Source organism: Mustela erminea, chromosome 19 (assembly GCF_009829155.1).
Source record: "Mustela erminea isolate mMusErm1 chromosome 19, mMusErm1.Pri, whole genome shotgun sequence".
Lineage (NCBI taxonomy): Eukaryota > Metazoa > Chordata > Mammalia > Carnivora > Mustelidae > Mustela > Mustela erminea.
Genome location: NC_045632.1, coordinates 31,089,875 through 31,105,235, shown reverse-complemented (window position 1 = coordinate 31,105,235; position 15,361 = coordinate 31,089,875). Strand labels below are relative to the sequence as shown.

Here is a 15,361-nt window from a genome sequence, read left to right as displayed (position 1 = left end):
TGGAATCATCTCCTATATCTTAAGATTTTTTTAAATTTATTTGACAGGCAGAGATCACAAGAAGGCAGAGAGGCAGAGGGAGAGAGAGAGGAGGAAGCCGACTCGCCGCTGAGCAGAGAGCCCAATGTGCTCAATCCCAGGACCCTGGGATCATGACCTGAGCCCAAGGCAGAGGCTTTAACCCATTGAGCCACCCAGGCACCCCACGTCTCCAGTGTCCTAAATAACAATTGCAGTGACTCATCTACCACATGTAATAGGAACCCACCTTTCTGAGGAGTCAAGGGCAAGTGGGTTGAACTAATGATCTTGGGTCGTGCATGCATGTGTATATTTCAACTAAATATCATTTTAGGTCTTCCTTCTGTTAAGGCCCTCCTTTAGTCGTAAATCAGTGACCTAAAAGCTTTGTGCAAGTAACTTCTGAGGGACCAAAGGAAGAAGGGATTCAGTGAATATTTTGCTGATTAGAACATGAGCAGGAGACCCGAGTGCCCGTAGAGCCCACATACTCAGTAAGTTCAACAGCAATGGGGGCGCCTGGGTGGCTCAGTTGGTTAAGCTTCTGCCTTTGGCTCAGGTCATGATCCCAGGGTCCTGGGATCAAGCCCCATGTCAGGCTCCCTGCAGGGAACCAGCTTCTCCCTCTCTCTCCCTCCCCCTGCTTGTGCGTGCACTCTTTCTCAAATGAATAAAATCATTTTTTAAAAGTCTGACATCAAGGGCGCCGGCATGACTCAGTTGGTTAAGCAATTGCCTTCAGCTCAGGTCCTGATCCTGGAGTCCCAGGATTGAGTCCTGCATCGGGCTCCCTGCTGAGCAGGGAGTCTGCTTCTCCCACTGATTGCTCTCTCTCATTCTCTCTCTCTCTTTCTCAAATAAATAAAATCTAAAAATAAAAAGGTCTGACATCAAGAAAAATTTATTTTTTGATACCAATACCAGATATGTTCTAAAAATTTAGAATAATGAAATAATTGAAAATGTTCTATAGGTAAGGTTTAGACTCAGGTGGGGTTTTTCTCAGCACTTTATATACTTTAATTTTTTGTTGTTTTTTTAAATATTTTTAGTTATTTCACAGAGACACAGCCAGAGAGGGAACACAGGCATTGGGAGTGGGAGAGGGAGAAGCAGGCTTCCTGCTGACACAGGGCTCGATTCCAGGACAATGACCTGAGCCTAAAGCAGACGCTTAATGACTGAGCCGCCCAGGCGCCCCTCAGTACCTTATATATTTTAATTTTCTGTTTTGTTTTTATGTTTCCTTGGTTTACACGTAAATAAAAAGGCACTAGACCAAAGCTTTATAACACAAATAAGAAAACACATTAAGTATTATTCTAAAGTGCTAATAGATGTAGCTACTAAGATTTTCACTTTATTTTTTTTTATTATGATAAGTGCACTCTTTATTCCCCATCCCCTATTCCACCCAGACCCCGCCCCCCACCACGTACCCTTCTCCACTCTGGTAACCATCAGTTTCCTCCCTCCAGTTAAGAGTCTGTTTGTCTCTTTATTTTCACTTTAGCTTATTTCGGAAATTCCTCCTATATGAATGAGATCATATGGTATTTGTCTTTCTCTATTCCACTTAGCGTTACACTCTCTAGCTTCATTCTTGTTGTTGCAAATGGCAAGATTTCATTCTTTTTGATGGCTGAGTAGTATTCCAATAAATAAATAAACAAGCAAACACACACACGCCCGCCACACACACACATATTCTTCATTCATTCATTTGCTGATGGACACTTGGGCTGCTTCCATATCTTGGCTATTGTAAATAATGCTGCTATAAAGACAGGGGTGCTTGTATCTTTTTGAATCAGTGTTTTTCTCTTTGGGGGGAAATACCCAGTAGTGTGATTACTGGGATCTTAGAGTAGGTCTATTCTTAATTTTTTGAGGAAATCTCTATACTGTTTTCCATTGTGGCTTTAACAGTTCACATTCCCATCGACAGCGCGAGCATGTTCTGTTTTCCCCACATCCTTGCCAACACTTGTGGCTTCTTGTGTTCTTGATGTTAGCTGTTCTGACCAATGTGAGGTGGTAGCTCCTTGTGGCTGATTGGCATTTCCCTGATGACAAGTGATGTTGGGTATCTTTTCAAGTGTCTGCTGGCCGTCTGGATATCTTCTTTGAAGAAATGTCTGTTCATGTTGTCTGCCCATTTTTAAATTGGATTATCTGCTTTTGGGTGTTGAGTTTTAGAGGTTCATCATTGGCTGTGTCATTTGCAGATATCTTCTCCCATTCCACAGGTTGCCTTTCAGTTTTATTGACTGTTTTCTTGGCCGTGCAGAAGCTTTTCATTTTAATGTTATCCCAATAGCTTATTTTTGCTTTTGTTTCCTTTGCCTTGGGAGAGGTATCTGGAAAAATGTTGCTACAGCTGATGTCAGAAAAATAACTGCCTGCTCTCTCTCTCTAGAACTTTTATAGTTTCGGGTCTTGCATTTAGATCTTTAATCCATTTTGAGTTTATTTTTCTATATGGTGTGAGAAAGTGGTCCTGTTTCATTCTTTTGCTTGTTGCCGTCCAGTGTTCCCAACACCATGTTGAAGAGTATCTATTTCACTCTTAAGAAAATGGTGCCTTGGGGCACCTGGGTGGCTCAGTAGGTTAAAGCTTCCAGCTTCGGCTCAGGTCATGATCTCGGGGTCCTGGGATCAAGCACCGCATCGGGCTCTCTGCTCAGCCGGGAGCCTGCTTCCTCCTTTCTCTCTCCCTGCTTCTCTGTGATCTCTGTCTGTCAAATAAATAAATACAATCTTAAGAAAGAAAGAAAAGAAAAGAAAATGGTGCCTTGAGGCTGCTTCATTTCTCTTGGAGTCCCATCATCCTTGTTTTCATAATGACCTACTCTTCTTGATGCAAAGCTGGGGGCACGCAGGTTTTAAATTTACTTTAGTTGCTTCTGCCCCTCACTTGTCAAATATTCTTGCATACCTACTACATCCAGCCATTGGATTGGCTGTCGGGGAGACCATGAAGGGAGAAGCACACGGTCCCGACCTCGTGGAGCTTCCTGTGTAGTGAGGGAGACAGACACTAGTAGGTCCTCTCCCCAGAATGGAAAATCTCCCTGAGGAAGTGGTGTTTCAGCTGAGATCTGTGTAGGGGAGAAAAAAAGAAGGTTCCAGGCAAAGGAGACAACCAGTTCAAAGGCCCCACCTTTGCAGTGGGGTGTGGTGGGAGAGTATCACACCTTAGAAATTAAAAGAATGCAAGTGACTACAGTCTAGGGCAGATGGGGCTGGACAGGTGCTGTCCCAGTCGTGCCACTAGTCTTGTCCTAAGAGCTATGGGAAACCACTAAAGGGTTGGACTCCTCAATAAGCATTGAGGACCTGTCAGCAATGAAGAAGAGGGATGTGGATATCAGGTACACAAGTAACAGTACTCATAGAAACACCCCTGACATTACCCATCGCATTTCCCACCCTCCCATAAACAGCATGGCTTACGGTCACTCATCGTGGTGAATGTTCTCACCATCCACCCCGTAGCTCAGGCCAAAAATCTAGGTGTCCTCCATGATACCCTCTGTCTTCGTATCCCTATCCCCCGTGTCTTATCTCTGGCCCAGGCTTGTCCACTCCACCTCTTAAATCTCTCTCCAATGCATCCCCTTCTCCTTCTCTACTATTATCTTTGTGCAGCTGTCCCTTGCTCAGCAACTGCAATGGCTTCCCAAATGGTGTCCTCCTCTGGTGGCCTTCTCAAAATGCAAATGTGATTATGTCCCCACCTTCCCTAAAGAGCAAGTACACCTTGACTAGCTCTGGCCCATCATGGCAGTCTCATTCCACTTGCTCTTGACTGGTTTAGTTGTGGATGGAGACCCAGGGACTCCTCTCTGGTCACTGGAACGCGGGCATTCTTCTGGACCCCTTCCGGGTAAGGTATTCTTGCTCTTTGGAAAAGGTTGGAAGAAAAGGATCCTTTCACGTTGCTAGGCATTGCCACATTTGGGTATGCCTCTGTCTGAAGCCCAGGGCACCGGCCCCCAGAGCCCGCCCTACCTTGTGAGATAAATCCCCCTTGCTATGGAAGCCAGTGTGAGCTGGGTTTTCTGGCAGGTGCCACCCCAAGGATTCTAACCGATGCTTGCCTGAGGCATCTAGGGCGGTTGTGGGCAATTGGTTGTGAACGATGGAAGCTCAGTGGAGAGCTCTGGGCTGCAGTAACATACATGAGTCCTGGGGGAAGGAAGGAGCTGGCGAGGCAGAGAGTGGAGGGTAACATCAGTCTGGGAGAGGATAATGAGCCTGCAAACAAGGTCGGGAGGGATTGGGCCATGTAGGTGCCAGGGAGACCACCTGTGGCCAGAGGAAAGGATTTCCTGCTTGCCTCCCTCCCTCTTCATACGGACTGACTCTAATACTAAGGGCAGGACAACACTCCCAAGTGTATTCAGCCTGGACAAAAGTGTTTTTCAGCTACGGGAGGAAGTCGGGTTTCAGAACCAGCCCTGGGGATTAACAAGAGGAGAGTCTGGCTTCCTGCCATTCGAGGTCATTTCTACCAGGATCTCAAAAGCAACCCCAAACGGATCAACCTGGTCAGAGAAGCCTTCTCTTCTGAGCACTGTAAGACACGGAGTCAGGTGCAGATGGGAAGGGCGCCCCGAGAAAAGGCACCATCCTAAGAAAAGGGCAGCCGTCACGGAATGGGGCTGGCGACGGTCGTGGGAAGTGAGAGGGGACCGTGAGGAGGAGGCCGGCGCCGGCTGTGCCTGGGAAGGCCGGCTGAGTCGAGATCTTGTTTGCAGCCGGGAGTGGCTTCCGAGGCAAACTGTTGAGCAGTAAACGGTGAGACGGGGTGCAAGCGTTCTGGATCAGAGTGAGGGTTTGTGGGGTCAAAAGACTTAGGAGTCAGGGACCAGGAGCTCTGTTGCCATGGAAGAGGTCCCCGGACTTCGGCACGCACCAGAGCCACCCGAGGAACTTGTGGCAGATGTGACTCCCGTCGCTCAGCGCCCCCCTGGGTTCGGGTTCTGTAGCTTCAGTCTGACGGGTACATTCTTAACAAGCTCCTCTGGCAGCACTACCGCCAAGCGCGGACAGGGCTGAGCTCCCACCGCGCGCTCCTCCATTCTGTGACCGGTAACACTGCGTTTCTCAACGTTACATAAAACCTTCCAGTAGGTTCCCCCGTCCTGTCAGCCACCCTGGTGCCCCCTCCCACCACTCCGGGGAGCTGAGGGGTCTCAGGGCTCGTAGCGCCCCCCGCCCCCAGAGTAGGGAGCTCCCACCGCCGGCCGAGCCCTCCCTCAGGTCTCTCTCTCGGGGAAGCTAGCCCCGCCCTCGCCCTGCCACCGCGGGGACTCAGAAAACCCGCAGTCACTGCCTCTCTAAATGGCTGCAGCGGCCACGCACAAACCTGTGGGCGGGCCTCTATGATGACTGACGGATGTCATCGCCAATTACGCTCAGGTGCTTGTTTGTTTCCTCCCCGTCCCTCCCCCGGGGCTGAGATTTCCGTGACTGACAGTTCACTCTGGGCGCTGTTACGTAAGGGGAGGGTCAAGTGCTGCCCCACCCGAGCGGAGCTGACTTGATTGGCAGAGTGGAGTGCAGTCGCCCCAACGCCCCCGGAAGAACGTGCTTGACGGACTGGTATGGCAGCCACTTGGCGCCGGGAGGCTGGGCGGAAGCGTCCTGGCCCAGGGGCGTGGGGCAGAGGGCGGGGCCCAACACCGAGAGCAGGGCGGGGCGGGGAGCAGGCAGGGGCCGGGCTGGCGCTGCGGCCAGAGATGCTGTGGGGCTGCGACGGCGCTCAGCTGCCGGGAGCACTGCGTTGAAGACGCCGAGGTGAGGTGCACTGCTGGGAGGGACGGGAGGCCCGTGGAATCCTTAAACCTGAACCGCTAGCGTCCTCGGCCCGGCATTTGTCCGCCCTACCCGGAGCTCTCGACTCCGTAGCGACGGCGGCCGCGCTGGGACACGGGGGCGGGGCCGGGCACCTGTCCGGGTTTGCAGGCACCTGCTGCACCGCGGTCCGCGGGCCGGCGCTGGGGCTGTCCGGGTGCTGGGCCCGGCTGCCTGAGGAAGGGAGGCGGGCCCGACTGGCTCGCCGAGTCCCGCGGCCCGCCCTCCCCGCCTCCGTCCTGCGCCCTCGTTGTGGTGGGGGGGCGTCCTCGAGCCCTGGAGGCCCTCAGCTCCCCACCGGAGGGGCTTGCGGGCCCGGGCCAGCCTCGAACTAGCTGCGAAGCTGGGACACGGCCCGCGCCTTGCATCACCCCGAGACAGGTTTGTCCGGATTCCGTGTGTGTGTGGAGATGGATTTCCGCCCTGGGCGAGGGTGCCGGTCCGGGCTGTCCGCAGCGATCCCGGCCAGGGCCAAGGTTTTTGGTCCTTTCTCGGTGCCGTACTCTTGCCTCCTCTTAACGCGGAATTTAAGGCTTTTAAGTTAGTGCCTATTTAGGGATTGTGGCACGTAGGAAAGCAGCACCCTTCTGAGTTTGGGCTCAAGCCATGTTCAGATCATTCGTGCAGGTCCAAGACACTGATTTCTCAGCTGTATGACGTAAAGGAAGACCGTCCTGTTTGGTTTGTATGGCCAAAACAGGAGAAATTCTCCAATTGTTCCCTAGGGCTTCCTTCCGTCTATGTCACTCCTATTGGAAAATGCTGAACCCTGTCTGGGTAGACTAGACTTGTAATAAACCGAGTAGTTAATCTTCAGGTGATTATGGTGCTACTAGAAACACAGGCAAGCAGTAGAAACTACCTTTTGCTTAAAGGTAACAGGAGCTGGGGGGGCAGGTTTGGATTCTTAAAGGCAGAGTCATGGAATCTTTAGGTGTTAGATTTGGAAGGGACCATACAGGTGAATGAATCACTTCAGGAAATTTACATGGTGGTGAGCACTGCATCCCAAGGGGAGGGATCCTCTGTTAAGTCAGATGTATCCTAGATGACAGCAAGGTGCCGTACATTACTCTGGATCTGAAAAACCATCAATTTCATTTGGGCCAAACGGGAAGATGCCAGCACACAGTTTTGAGGTCCCAGTCATTCTCCTCTGTGCCCTAGTCACCTTTAAAGGCAGGTTTGTGGAGAGCTCTCTACAAAAAGTTGCTCTATAGTAGGTGTAAGTCAACAGGTTAGTGGAAGAACCAGGAGCCTCATTCCTTTGATTTAATTACTGGGTGGCATTATGCCGTGGCAAGGAAAACAGCAGTAATTGGCACCGCTGAGGTATGGACACTTGGTACCCACCTGCGGATATCATAGGCTTGTCATAAAAATTTTTGCTGTCGGGATTTGGTACAGGTTTTTCTCATGATATGCTTCTTACGAGTTTAGCAGAATGTTGCTAAGTTTTGACCCTTTTAACCTTCAGCCTTTTCATTTGGTGCAAGTAGGAATTCAGAGAAGGAGCTGTGCTTTCCACATAACCGAGCTTGGAGAAAATCATCAGAGCGGGGAAGTTTTTCTTACAGCTTGACTTGCTGCTTTTCCTCTGCCTCTTTCTCTGTATTTTTAGCAAATGACCCACTGACTCTGTGACCTTTGAGGCATACTTTCTTGTCCAGTACTTGAAGCTTTTCTGGGAGATTTATTTGTGAAATGTCTCTGCACTCCTCTCTCGCATTTGTATGTACCGCTTGGCCATTCCTTCAGCATCTCATCCTGTAGTTTCCACACATTAAGCACAGAAAAAGACCATTTCTCAGGGATGATCCTGCCAGGACCCAGTTATCCTCGCTCTCTTACCTGCTCTACCTTCTCTCTGTTATGTCTCTGGCTACTGGTTTTGCGGGGAATAATAATTTTATACTTAAAACAACTGTTGTAAGACATAAATAAACCCCTTGGCTCTTTAATTACCATAACTCTGAAAAGTGATAGACCTTTTGTGTATGTGGGTTCAGTGTTCCCTGCCCGTGCCTGTCCCTATAATCGAATGCCTATGTATGCTAGTAGCAACTGTTGTAGTCCATCCGTATCCTCTGGTTCTGGCACCGAAGCTGAACTGTGTCACTGAATATTCTGAATCCTGGCCGAGGACTCATTACAAAGATTCTCATAGGCATTTAAAGGTGGGAAAGAAACTGGATTCAGAAGAAGGAGGGGTTTGCTGAAGGAAACTTTCTGAAGACTTTTTTCCCCTCATTTTTATAACTATATATTCTAGAATGTTATGTTGAATTTTTATTTAAGAGTGTCAAATTTAGTATTTAACTGTTTTGGAAATCTTAACTGTTGCTGTTGGTATGTTTCTGTGTTTTCCCATCTCATTTTTAGGTAAAGTGACTTCTGAGGACAGAAGTTTGATGACACAGACCACTGAATTTCTTTGTTTGGAGTCCACGTTATGAACCCTTTCTGGAGTATGTCTGCAAGCTCTGTCCGCAAAGTAGGTATAGTTAATAAATTTAACAAGGAGGGGCGCCTGGGTGGCTCAGTGGGTTAAGCCGCTGCCTTCGGCTCAGGTCATGATCTCAGGGTCCTGGGATCGAGTCCCGCATCGGGCTCTCTGCTCAGCAGGGAGCCTGCTTCCCTCTCTCTCTCTCTGCCTGCCTCTCCATCTACTTGTGATTTCTCTCTGTCAAATAAATAAATAAAATCTTTAAAAAAAAAATAAAAATAAAAATAAATAAATTTAATGAGGAAACCCATTTGAGTCAAAGTAGAGGTCAAGAATAATTCATACTAAAGTTGCCTATAATCTTAATGAAATTACCTGGCTTTGCTTATTTTGTTTTGTTTTAATTTTATTTATTTATTTATTTATTTTTGTAATTTCTGTACCCAATATGGGGCCTGAATTAACAACCCTGAGATCAAGAGTCATATGCTTTTCCAACAGAGCCAGCCAGGGACCCCTAGTTTTTACTTTTGAGAAATAATTTATTTTGCTGATTAAAGTTAGCTTCTGAGAGTTGGATGGCATCAAATTGAAAATCATCCTGGTAATCACAATTCTAAGATTATTTTTTCAGGTATATTTACACAGGATGAAATTTGTGACACATTATTATAGTAGTTTTTCTACTAATTTGCAAGATTCCACAGTCCAAGAAGCTTTGAGAAAGACCAGTCCAATGTAGTCAGCTCAGACTTGAGGGTATGGATTATTTTCTCCAAACAAAAGGTCTTATTTTTAAATCGCAAAACCAATACATTTTAAGAAAACTTTAAAAATGCAGACAGAATGAATATAACCTGTAACTCCACCTCTAAGAGACCACCTCCAGGAATCCTCTTTTTTCCTATGTACGTGATACCCATTTTTAATGCAGGTAATTTAAACAGCCTTTGGCTCTACTTGAGCCAAGGAAGTGCCCATGAGATGGTGGTTTCATTTCTGACTCATGTAGACCTTTGTCTTTGACTTAGGCTGACTGACTGTGCTGGGCAGAGTCCAGATGGAGATCATCTCCATCAGGGACAAGATCAGAATCAGAGCAGCGCAAGGCAGAGCATAGCTCCTTCCGCTGTTTCTAAGCTCTCGAGGTGCTCACACCACGTGGTGTGACTACAGTTTCAGTCACCTCTACTGTTTGCTTTGAGCTGCTTCTGCAGGACCTAAGAGCCAAGGGACTCTTCTCTTATGGTTGTCTAGTTGCTAAGTAACCCCTTGCCCTCTTTTTGGGGTCACCAGAAGAAACCATTTCTTTGTCTGTTTCGTATACATCCTGTAAATACTGGCGTTTTCTCAGATGTAGCTTTAAATTTTTTTTTTCCTGTTGCTTTAGTCTTCCTTCAGCTTTGCTCTCTTTCTAACCAGCTGCCTACTCAGAGGACTTCCAAGTCGTCTTGATTGTGATGCTAGAACTTCCTTGTGAAAGAGTCATTCCAGCTTTCAGGTCAAGGATAAGAGTACCTGTACCTGTGATACAGGTACTCTTGTGATTTAAGACTCATGCTAACAGATGTTCTCACCACTTCATCTCGAACAGCGATCTGACGGTGAGGAGAAGGCATTAACAGGGGACGTGATAACCAGCCCTCCACGTGCTGCTCCAAAGAAACAGCTGCCTTGTATTCCCAAAAACGCTTTACCCATAACTAAGCCTACATCCCCCGCCCCAGCCGCACAGTCAACAAACGGCACACATGCTTCTTACGGACCCTTCTACTTGGAATACTCTCTTCTTGCAGAATTGTAAGTGCTGAAGCTGTCTGGTTAGATTCTGACTGACCTTTGAAGGTGAAAAGGGAAGGTTATTCCGGTGCACTCCGTAAACGCCTGCGTCATTCAGTCTTAAAGCTCAGGTGCATCCCCCTCCGATATCCGATAAATAAGATTGAAAGGCAAACATGGGTTTGCATTTTCACGTCTGTTTTGGAAAGCAAGGGGAAGACCCTGAGACTGAGCACTTAAAGTAGGTCAAGAACTGAGTAACTTAATTTTGGTGTGCCTTGGCAGGAGGTGAGGAAGTCCCCTCCTGAGGAGCCGGTTGTGGGGAACGGGACAGTGGGACGCAGGAATCTGTTCTTGGGTCAGACCCAGCTGGAGCTTGGGCTCCACTGTGGTGACCACCTCGTAAGAGGCATCCTGACAGACTGAGGAGAGGCTCCCAGTAGGCAGAGGTCAGGAAGCCAGACCTTAGGAGCCAGCAATGGAAGGAACTGGAACTGCCAACTCGGTGAAGAGACCACGTAGGAAGTACTTATCAGAGCTGCCTTCGTGTATTTGAGGGCCTGTCATTTCACAGGGGACTGGACTCCTGCAGAAGCAGCAGTAGGCAGTGACAGGGAAGTCCCAAAGGTTCAGGCTCTGCAGGTGAGAATCACACTAGTCCCAGAAGCTGAAGGTTGGACTGAAGTCGCAGCATCCATAGCGGGAGGCGAGGCGCGCCGCCCAGAGTGCTGGTCACACCGACCTCGGGGGGCTGGCGGGCTTGTGTTCCCGGGGCCGAAGTGTGGAGGAGGAATTCTTCAGTTGTGTCATGGTACAGCATCCTCAAGCGTTCCCTGACTCTACTCGTGTCGTGCCGGTTAGAGGGTCTGAAGCCCCAGCGCTGCTGGCAGAGTGTGGTTTGGTGACAGTGGTCCCTTTGGCTTTATAATGGAGGCCTTGTGTTTGAGGCTGGGCCGTGGGCCGGACAGGCGTCTATTTTGGCCCAGATCTGCTGTCTGTATTAGAACACCAAACGGCCTCCCCGTAGTAGCTACATCTGCCAGCTGCGCATGCTGACGTGCCGAGCTTTAGGGAAAGGATCGCAAATAAATGTGATGGTAAACAGGTAATACAGACAGACAACTAAGGTTCAACACGTTGTTTCTTAATAAAATCCAGACTTGGCAGTTTAAACGTATTTTAAAGCCCGAAGTCAGCACTGTTCCAGGTCTGATCTCAGCCTTGTGCCTTTAGGTGCACGGTGACAAGGTCCCAGAGAGCCCGTACCACCTCTGTCAGGGCCCTTGTCCTCCCTTGCTGTGGGGCCCACAGAGTACAGGCACCTGGGTTGGGGGGTCGCTTGAGGGGGAGAGCAGAGTGGGGAGCGCCTCACGCACATGCCCGCCTTCGCCAAGAACGCTACAAGTCTGAACGCAGCCCTCTGCCACATGGACTGGTGTTCACAGCTGAGATGACACCTAAGTGAGGGCAGTTGTGGGGAATTTTTATGCTTATTACCTAAAATCGTGCTTCAGGAGGCTTTTGAACGTGTGTGGGTGAAATCTATTGTCCATAGTCACAAAAGCAAAAATTGTACATCTTTTTCCTAAAATTTAACGTCCAGAATTTAAATCAGTTTGCATTGTTCAGAATTACCTACTGGTTGGTTTCCAAGGTGATGTTTTGGGAAAGTTGATTTCTGGGAAGAAAACTTGATTCTTTGTGTACCCCTGCTTGGCTTGACTTTCTTCGTCTGGGGCCGGCTCTGGCTCCTGTTTTCTCTGTGTGAGCTTGATCTGGAAAGCTGGGACACGGGTACGAGCCTGGGCCGGGTGAGATGGTGAGGACTTGGCTTGTGTGGTAGCTGCTGGCTGCCCGTCAGGGGACTAGTGCTTGTCTCGAAAAGTGAATGCAGGGTGATTTGATCTCTATGTGTCATTTCTAGCCATACAATTTTACTATTCTTCTGTTTTAGTACCTTGGTCGTGAAGCAGAAGCTGCCGGGTGTCTATGTGCAGCCGTCTTACCGCTCTGCATTAAGTAAGGAGGATTTGTTCTAAATTTATAGCATATTTGGTTCCTCTGACACAAACTTGGGTCTTAACCGTTTATTTTCCCCCACAGTGTGGTTTGGAGTAATATTCATACGGCATGGACTGTATCAAGACGGTGTGTTTAAGTTTACAGTTTACATCCCTGATAACTACCCAGATGGTGACTGCCCCGTAAGTAAGGTGTCCAGTCTGCCTTCCTTTGCTGGGTCCGAGGAGGACTTAAAGAGCTTGAAAGATTCCTTGGTTCTTTTCCTGAGCTCATTTTACGATTTCAGTTTCCCAAAATGTTTTGTCTATGCAGTCGTTTTTGGAGGGGATTTTTGTGCTTTGTTGCATCTTTTGCCACGCCAACCTCTGCCCTTAGTGTCCCTTGTTTCTCTGCTCAGGGTGTGTGAGGGAGGCTGGCTGTGCACACGGCAGTGTTGTGCTACAGCAGAGCAAAGGGTGCCTGCCCTCTGGTTGCAAAATTGAGTTTTACAGGAAAATGGTGGAAGTTGTTACGTATCCCTCTTGAGGCAGCTCTTTGACTTAAAATACCATGAGTGCCTTGTCCTGAAGCTCCCCTTACACCTCTCTGAATGGGTCCAGTAAGCTCCCTGCTTCCACTGAAGGACACGTCTCTCTCTTTAAATACAGCGCTTGGTGTTCGATATTCCGGTCTTTCACCCGCTAGTCGACCCCACCTCAGGGGAACTGGATGTCAAGAGAGCATTTGCAAAATGGAGGTTAGTAAATGAGATTTACTTTGGTGACCTACGTCAGCAGGACGATACTTTAGTGATCCTACGTGTTTCTCTTTAGGCGGAACCATAATCACATTTGGCAAGTTTTAATGTACGCAAGGAGAGTTTTCTACAAGATTGATACATCAAGCCCCCTAAACCCAGAGGCTGCAGTTCTGTATGTTCCTTTGCTTTGTCCTTTTAGATACATTTGACAGTGCAGCTAAGTAGATTACGTTGGTAACTTTTTGAATTAAACTTTTAATGCAGGTATGAAAAAGATGTTCAGCTTTTTAAAAGCAAAGTGGTGGACAGTGTTAAGATGTGCACGGCTCGTTTGTTTGACCAACCTAAGATAGAAGACCCCTACGCAATTAGGTAAGTGGCTCACGATCTAGATAAACTGCACTTTTGCCATCCTGTAGTTCCATGTTTCAGCTGGTCTTAGAATGGGGATTTAAAAGAGTGTATCATCTGTTAGCCTACAACCTTTATAATTTGTTGGCAGCTCGCTTTCTGATACCTCTTAGGTATCCCTGAAACAGAAAGCTTTACGTCGGGGCACCTGGGTGGCTCAGTTGTTAAGCGTCTGCCTTTGGCTCAGGTCCCAGGGCCTTGGGATCAAGTCCCGTTTCGATCCCGCTTCCCTGCTGGCGGGTAGCCTGCTTCTCCCTCTCCCACACCCCCTGCGTGCATTCCCTCTCTTGCTGTCTCTCTCTGTCAAATAAATAAATAAAATCTTTAAAAAAGAAAAGAAAGAAAAAAAGAAAGAAAGCTTTACATTGACTGGCATATTGTGCCAATAGCAAGCTATTTAGTGACTTTGATTTCCTAAGGATCCTTGTTATGTGCACGTTCAAATGTCCAGACTTTTCTTTTCAGCTGACAGTTTTAGCTGGAACCTCTCTTAAACTGCCACATCACCCACTAATGCTCAGATTTGGGGAAAGGGGGGGAAACCGAATAGTGTGAATAGCGCGTTCCTTTATCACTATGATATTTAATCTTGGAAGCGTCTGAAGGATTACTGAGACCTGAGGAATTGGTGATTTAGCTCTCTGGCAACACGTACTGCTGGAAGGCTGGTGGTCCAGTGGGTGAGAGGCCTGGCCTCTGCGGACAGACTGGCTGGACTTTGCGCTTACTGACTTGGGTGACTCAGAGCAGTGACTTACTTTGACTGCCACGCTTTCGTCATCTGTAAATAATAATACTTCAGGGATGGTTGTGAAGCTGAAATGAGCTGACGTGACACGTGTAAGTGCTTCCTAAGGGAGAGTTACCCTATAAGAATCATCTAGAGTCACATCTAAAACTTACATGTTGACAACTGGTTATTGCTCCTTGTTAAGTTTTGTTAAGGGAATAAATGGATATTCTACAAATTTAGTAAGCCAAAGCAGTTTTTAAATATTTCTCTCTTCCTTAAGCTTTTCTCCATGGAATCCTTCTGTACATGATGAAGCCAGAGAAAAGATGCTGACTCAGAAGGTGAGTACTTAACCATTTTTGAAATCATTAATGGTTTCCTTTCTGAAATGTCTTCGCTGGAGATTACTCATTATATACAAGTAACTTTTTGGGAAATGAGTTTGTACAGGACCGACTCCATCAGTCTTATGTTAATGTCTGTTTTTGATTATGCCTAGAAGAAGCCTGAAGAACAGCACAATAAAAGTGTTCACGTTGCCGGCCTGTCATGGGTAAAGCCTGGTTCAGTACAACCTTTCAGTAAAGAAGAGAAAACAGTAGCAACTTAAGCGCTGGTGAATCTGGTGCACCGTGCACTTTCCTGCCGGACTCGGGCCTAGTTAGAGCTGACCGATGGCAAAGGACTGCCGGAAGAGTAAAACTGTGCGAACGAGGACTGGTATCAGTGTGTCCGTGTGTGCGTGGGTTCTAACAGCAAGTTTTGGAAACCTCTCTCTAAGTAATGCATTACTTCTGTCAGAAGTGTCTTTAGGGTGGTTATCTAGTTGAGTACTCCAAATTATTGGGGACCTCGAGGCTTAAGTATTTTTCTGAATATAACGCTAAAGGTAAGTTACGTTCATTTAAACTAATAGAGTAGCAGAGTTCGGCACTCTCGTGACTCTGACATGCGTGGTTTCAGTTGTATATAATGTCAGGACGAGAAGGAGGTAGAGAGAACAGGTTCCGTAGCTGATGAGCACTTGGAAATGGAAGATCATCCGAACCTCAGTCCTCAGTCTGCTGTCTTACTACTTTACAGACTCCTGTCAATCACTGAGGTACACATTAGGTGAGTGAGAGGAAACCAGAACACTTGTTCATAGCTGAGGTTTTTTTTCTTTTTTTTTAAAAGGAAATTACTTACTGTATTTTTATGGCAGGAGGGAGAAAGTGTTAAAACGGTTTCTAATGAAGTCAGATATTTAAATGATGAATGACTAATGTGTTTTGTAGAAACAAAAATAAACCAATAAATGATTGTTCTTTGTCATTTATGCAGGAAACTAAATAGCCCTTTCTCAATA

At 47.5% G+C, this 15,361-nt stretch overlaps 1 protein-coding gene across 5 annotated transcripts; it reads left to right on the top strand.

The window, feature by feature from the left end:
• Window positions 1–4,447: 4,447 nt before the first annotated feature.
• Window positions 4,448–15,315, top strand: AKTIP (AKT interacting protein). Of its 5 annotated transcripts, none has more exons than XM_032323274.1 (10): window positions 4,448–4,602; window positions 8,266–8,377; window positions 9,924–10,129; window positions 12,063–12,127; window positions 12,212–12,312; window positions 12,778–12,866; window positions 12,943–13,041; window positions 13,134–13,241; window positions 14,294–14,354; window positions 14,513–15,315. In XM_032323274.1, the coding sequence occupies exons 2-10, from the start codon at window positions 8,336–8,338 to the stop codon at window positions 14,621–14,623; spliced, it is 882 nt and encodes a 293-aa protein (XP_032179165.1). In that variant the 5' UTR covers window positions 4,448–4,602; window positions 8,266–8,335; the 3' UTR covers window positions 14,624–15,315. The 5 variants fall into 5 exon arrangements, with proteins under 5 accessions (XP_032179165.1, XP_032179166.1, XP_032179163.1 ...); XM_032323275.1 differs by lacking the exon at window positions 4,448–4,602 and adding an exon at window positions 5,525–5,631; XM_032323272.1 differs by lacking the exon at window positions 4,448–4,602 and adding an exon at window positions 5,687–5,826.
• The last annotated feature ends 46 nt before the right edge of the window (window positions 15,316–15,361 follow it).

What these genes read in the sequence shown, in the direction of transcription:
- AKTIP (XM_032323274.1), top strand. Translation starts at nt 8,336, where the DNA reads ATGAACCCTTTCTGGAGTATGTCTGCAAGCTCTGTCCGCAAA. An exon ending in CTGCAAGCTCTGTCCGCAAA is followed by an intron (nt 8,378 to 9,923) that starts GTAGGTATAGTT and finishes CATCTCGAACAG; the next exon opens with CGATCTGACGGTGAGGAGAA. An exon ending in GTCTTACCGCTCTGCATTAA is followed by an intron (nt 12,128 to 12,211) that starts GTAAGGAGGATT and finishes TTTCCCCCACAG; the next exon opens with TGTGGTTTGGAGTAATATTC.